At 43.9% G+C, this 6,392-nt stretch overlaps 1 protein-coding gene across 1 annotated transcript; it reads left to right on the forward strand.

The window, feature by feature from the left end:
* The first annotated feature begins 3,937 nt into the window (after window positions 1-3,937).
* Window positions 3,938-5,191, forward strand: LOC138259300 (zinc finger protein 605-like). Its single transcript, XM_069206921.1, has one exon. It carries the CDS (start codon window positions 3,938-3,940, stop codon window positions 5,189-5,191), a length of 1,254 nt encoding a protein of 417 aa, XP_069063022.1.
* Window positions 5,192-6,392: the final 1,201 nt, after the last annotated feature.

Here is a 6,392-nt window from a genome sequence, read left to right on the forward strand (position 1 = left end):
CTTTCAGTAACCAAACCTCCTTTTTTGGCTATTTAGGGTCTCTCCTCTGGGCTATTCCTCAGATAACCAATGCAAGAGCTCACCAGAGTTCCTCTGCACTTGGACTTCTACAAAGGATCGACCGCTGACTGCTCCAGGACGCCTGCAAAACCGCAACAAAATAGCAAGATGACTACCAGCAACATTGTAGCGCCTCATCCTGCTGGCTTTCTCTTTTGTTTCCTGGTGGTGCATGCTCTGAGGGCTGTCTGCCTTCACCCTGCACTGGAAGCCAAGAAGAAATCTCCTGTGGGTCAACGGAATCTTCCCCCTGCCAATGCAGGCACCAAACTTCTGCATCACCGGTCCTCTGGGTCCCCTCTCATCCTGACGAGCGTGGTCACTGGAACACAGGAGCTGGGTCCAACTGTCTCCCACAGTCCAGTGGCCCTTCTGTCCAAATTTGGTGGAGGTAAGTCCTTGCCTCCCCACGCTAGACAGCAAACCTGTGTACTGCGTGATTTGCAGCTGCTCCGGCTTCTGTGCCCTTTTCCAGGACTTCCTTTGTGCACAGCCTAGCCTGGGTCCCAGCACTCTGTCCTGCATTGCCCACTCGCTGAGTTGGACTCTGACGTTGTGGGACCCTCCTTTGTGACTCTGAGTCGACTGCTGTCCTCAGGTCTTCTAAGTGCCTGTTTGGTACTTCTGCGTGTGCTGCCTGCTTCTGCGGGGGCTTTCTGAGTTGCTGAGCGCCCCCTCTGTCTCCTCCTCCAAGGGGCGACATCCTGGTCCTTCCTGGGCCCCAGCAGCACCCAAAATCCTCAACCGTGACTCTTGCAGCTAGCAAGGCTTGTTTGCGGTGGAAACACTTCTGCAACCTCCAGCATGTCGTAGGACATCTTCTTACCAAAGGGGAAGTTCCTGACACCATCCGTTGTTGCAGAATCTTCAGCTTCTTCCACCCGGAGGCAGCCCTTTTGCAACTTCATCCGGGGTTTAGTGGGCTCCTGGACACTTGTGTGACTCTTGGACTTGGTCCCCTTCTTTTACAGGTCCTCAGGTCCAGGAATCCGTTTTCAGTGCTTTGGTAGCAGTTGTGGTTCTTGCAGAATCCCATATCTCGACTATACTGTCTTTCTGGGGCAGTAGGGTAACTTTACTCCTACTTTTCAGGGTCTTGGGGTGGGGTATTTTGGACACCCTTACTGTTTTCTTACAGTCCCAACAACCCTCTACAACCTCCCATAGGCCTGGGGTCCATTCGTGATTCGCATTCCACTTTTGGAGTATATGGTTTGTGTTGCCCCTAGGCCTATGTCTACCTATTGCATCCTATTGTGCTTCTACATTGTTTGCACTACTTTTCCTGCTGTTACTAACCTGTTTTGGGTTTGTGTACATATATTTTGTGTATATTACATTCCTCCTAAGTGAGGGTATCCTCTGAGATACTTTTGACATATTGTCACCAAAATAAAGTTCCTTTATTTTTAGTAACTTGAGTATTGTGTTTTCTTATATTGTGCTATATGATATAAGTGGTATAGTAGGAGCTTTGCATGTCTCCTAGTTCATCCTAAGCTGCTTTGCCATAGCTACCATCTATCAGCCTAAGCTCTATTTTACTAATAAGGGATAACTGGACCTGGCACAAGGTGTAAGTACCACTAGGTACCCACTATAAGCCAGGCCAGCCTCCTACACATACATTTTACGAAGGAGGAAAGTGCTGATCACCCTCTGAATATTCCGATCACATCGCTCCCAAACTATACCTGTGTCTGTTCTTCAGATTGTTTTGAAGTTTAGATTTTTATATCGGCAGCGTTTTGGGTGTTTGAGGTGGCTTTGAAAATCAATCCTTGCATAAAGAGGCCAGAACTCACTATTAAAGCTCTTTTGTCACAGTTTTGTGCAATGTCCCACTGGTCTACTCTTGCAGTTTTTATGCTGTGGAACCTCCATGTGTTTGTTTATGGGTTATGCAGAAACCATCATGCTGCACTCTTTAATCAGGACGTTTCTGCTAGGCCTTGGGGACTATGAGTTACAGCAGTGTATTTGTAAAATGCAAAGACAGACTCTTGTCCTGCTGGGGGTGGGGTGGAGCAGCTAAATGCTGGTAGTGCGTTTGGGGTGTTTGGACTTTACTCTCTTCAGAAATGTTGCAAGTGTGTCAAATTATGTATTTTCTATGCAAGCACCCTGAAAATTGGATATAATCCATTCTGAAGTATAAAGATTTCTCATATATGTTAAGGTCTTGGCTACAGACAGCATTAGCTGCTTGTGATTAAAGACCTGTTTTCAATATTACACGTTGGGTCAGCTTCTTGCTTATGATTGGATAGATTTCCTGTCCATATCAGGTCCCTGTTCCTTATTCAATGGCTGTCTTTCCTATTCTAGTGTTTGTCCTGCCCATGGAGCGCAGCTGCTTTACTATGACTTTAAAGGACTGCTGTGGCTCCACCCACCACTGATGTGAGGTGGCTCCTGTGATTTCCTTTTCTGCTTAATACTCCATGTGAGTTTCTTCGTAACTGTATCCAACATCTACAGTGCTCTGTCCTCTGAGGCCTGGTTTGTAGTTGAAAAACCACAATTGAATCTCTAAATGGTGTGGGTGACAGTAGATTTTAGTTTTCTATAACATTGTAGGGACTGGTCAGCAGCACATGACAACAGTCTGTGTGACCCTGCATGCCTGTGAGTCTTGTAAAGCAAGGAATGGGATGGACCTGTAGATACATAGCAGGCAGCCAACGCATGAATAAGGCACCTTTGATGTATTCCAGGCATCCATGCCACATTCAATCCCTAGAACCATTATGCTTCTATGTTCAATACCAATGGTGCAGGCTCTGCCGTCCATTGGGTATGGTTATTAGGCTGCAAGTCTTTTAAGGTTGGTGTTTATCCTTGTTTTGGAATTAGTCACTGGATAGCAGGTTGTTGTGAATCTATCCTAATTAATGCTGTCGTGGAAATTGTGAGCAGAGACATCTTTTTACTAGTCTGTGTTTTTTCTACGTTTAAAATACTGTTCCTGTATTTTATTATGTTTCATGTTCGAAAGGAAAAAAACTTCAAGGTTTCTCAGTTGTCCGAATTGGTGTCTTATTTTTTGCTCCACAATTTACTCTTGGTTTATTTTTTCAATCCTCTAGGTAACCAAAAAGCAGTATATGAAGCAAAGGGCATCAAACTTGTTTTCTAATGTTTTCAAGAGTAAAGTGAAGTTACTACCCGAAGAAAATTCTTCCCCAGGCTGCTGAGCTCACAGGAATGATATTGATGGCACCGAAGATTCCAAAACTGGCTTGGAGTTGTTGACTCTGTGGAAAACATGATACAGCACGCTTCATAAGTTTAAATTTGCAGATGGGCCAGTGGTTTTGGCATAAGAGCTTCCGGTGCATATTACCTGTTCCCTTGCACCGCATGGTCACACACCAAAAACACATCCCTGGAATATGGGAAACAGAGTGGCTTCACCGGGTAGTCAGAAGATTCGCATACCAAACGTGACTGGGCCCTTCCCACAAGGGAAACTCGAAGAAGACCTCACAGATTTTACACAGGGGGCACTAACCAGGGGAAAACAAAACATGCCTAACTGAGAGAAGGGAAACGTGACCCAGTAAATGCATTTGCCTACCACTACCTTGGTTAAAATAGGTTCTGTGTTGCTGCATCAAACTGCAGGCTTTGACAGGCGGTCCATGGAAAAAAATGTTATGACGCACTAGGCTGTGTGCAAGAGTGAGTGTGTGCTTGTGTATAAACACTTGATGGGCCTTTTGTATTCACTGAAAATAACCATTTAGAGACACATAAACAGACCAGGCTGGACAAGTGTAATTTCGAAGTGCTGAATCCGACAATGCTTTCTTTTGAATGGCAGAAATGTTACACAGAACACTGTTACAAATTATTTACTAGAAGTGGGACGTTAATGATACATCAGGTAAACAACTCTGAACTCCAACCATTTAAATGTGCTGAGTGTGACTATGTTACAGTTAGACAAACTGATCTGTTTGAGCATCAGAGGAGTCACATGACTTTCATGACAAGGGGTATGCTATTGGTGCATCAGAGATCTCACACAGGGGTAAACCCATATACATGTACAGAGTGTGGCGAGACATTCCTTAGCAAGAAATGTCTGTGGAAGCATAATCTAACCCACACTGGGTTAAAGCAATATATTTGCACTGAATGTGAAAAGGTATTTACTAGTAACACTGCTCTCAAAATACATCATAGATACCACACTGACGAAAAACCACATAAATGTACTGAATGTGGCAAGGCTTTCGTTAGTCTATCGCGTCTGTCAAGGCATCATCGAACACACACAGGGGTAAAGCCATATAAGTGTACTGAATGTGAGCAGGCATTCATGACAAAGGCATATTTATTGGTGCATCAGCGGATCCATACAGGAGAAAAGCCCTACCTTTGTACTGAATGTGACCAGGCTTTCAGTAGAAAATCATATTTATTGGTGCATCATAGGACTCATACAGGGGAAAAACCCTATCTTTGTAGTGAATGTGACAAAGCATTTATGAGGGCTGGTTCTCTACAGAAACACCAAGAACATCACATAGGGCTACAACCATTTAAATGTAATGAATGTCACAAAACTGTGTTTGGAAAGAGTGCACTCTCAACACATAAGAGAACACACCATCAAAACGTATCCTATCCATGTTCTGAATGCCATAAATCTTTTTATCTAAGGAGTCTTCTGTTGTCACATTTAAAAGTCCACACTGGAGAAAAGCCATATACTTGTACTGAATGTGACAGATCTTTCAGAGCAAAGGTTAGTTTAAAGATGCATGAAGCCATCCACACAGGATTGAAACCATACAAATGCACTGAATGTGAAAAAGCTTTTGTTATAAAGCAAGCCTTAGAGGTGCATCAGAAAATCCACTCTGGGGAAAAAACATATAAATGTACTGAATGTGAAGAGGCTTTCGTTCGCATGAAAGAATTATCGAAACATCACATAATTTGCCATGGGAAAGAGCCATTTAGGTGTACAGAATGTTGCAAGTCATTTTCTACAAACTGTAATTTAAAGAGACACCAGGCAATCCACACAGGGATAAGACCATATAAATGTACTGAGTGTGACCAGGCTTTCACGAGAAAGCAGTTGCTGGAGGCACATTGGAGAACTCATTCTGGGTAAAAGCCATACAAATGTAATGAATGTGATAAGGCATACTTTGGTAAGTCGGGCCTGGTGGCCCATCAGGTTACCCATGCTGCGGAAAAACCATACAAATGTTCTACTTGTGACAAAGCATTTACCCAAAAGGGTAGCCTAGTGACACATCAGATAGCCCACACCAAAGAAAAGCAGTATCCTTGTGCGAAATGTGACAAATCATTCATTACACACAGTGCTCTTAAGGGACATCACTATAAAGCCTGTTTTCCAGATCTCCACAATATAAAGCCACTGGTGGACATGGTAAAACAAGAAATGGTGCCTGAAACCACCTCTGGCCATGGGGTTTGTTAAAGTGGTTAAGCATAGCTAAACCTTGATGGTCAATATGAGCCCATAGAGAATATTGATGGCCTTCTGACAGTGACCTGGGAGAAAAGCCCAAAGTCACAAGAGCTTAATAGTGAGAATATGTACACTATTTGCAAGCCTTTGAAAGGGAGCTATTTGTCAAGTACATATAGTGCAGAACATTATCCAGAGGCATCCTTCCTCAGGAATGAGGTATGGGCCAGTATTTGCACTCTAGCTCCCAAGTGGCCCCTTGTCTTGTGAGACCTTAAGCAAGCCCTGTCTTTTAAACCTATAAATTCTCCATATTTTATTTGGTCATGATTAAAACGCCACAAATGGATGATGATATCACATATTACAAGAAGTCACTTGAAGGTTTTTTTTGATAACCACTTTTAAGTTTAGAAAGTTTACCACCACAAGTGTCATACATTGAGATGTACAAACAGAAGACACAATCATTCTGATCCATAATATCAAATATTAAACCAAGGAAGTGACTCCTATAAAAATCCGCTCAGAGCAGGGTTCACCAACACCCTCCAGAAGGCCCAGAAGTGCTTCCCAGAGACCTAATTCAATCTGATGCCCCAGGACCTCTGAAATTTCACGACTCGCTCCACCTCAAGAGAGTTCCGAAGCCAGGCAAGACCAGACCATATGGTAAAATAGTCAGCAGGAGTGGAGCAGCGTGGACAGGTAGCTTGGTCGGTCTGCATGGCTCATTCTCTGCAGGCACCAATGGGATAGTTATATCACATGTAAATAATCGGGACCATCCATGAACGTGAGATCGCTACTTCCCTCTGTGCTAGACAAGCCTCCCGCTAGTCCCCATCATCCAAACCCCCCCCCCCCACCCAGT

Source organism: Pleurodeles waltl, chromosome 2_1, assembly GCF_031143425.1.
Source record: "Pleurodeles waltl isolate 20211129_DDA chromosome 2_1, aPleWal1.hap1.20221129, whole genome shotgun sequence".
Lineage (NCBI taxonomy): Eukaryota > Metazoa > Chordata > Amphibia > Caudata > Salamandridae > Pleurodeles > Pleurodeles waltl.

Excerpts from the sequence above, each read along its gene's own strand:
- LOC138259300 (XM_069206921.1), top strand. The coding sequence starts at position 3,938 with ATGATACATCAGGTAAACAACTCTGAACTCCAACCATTTAAATGTGCT.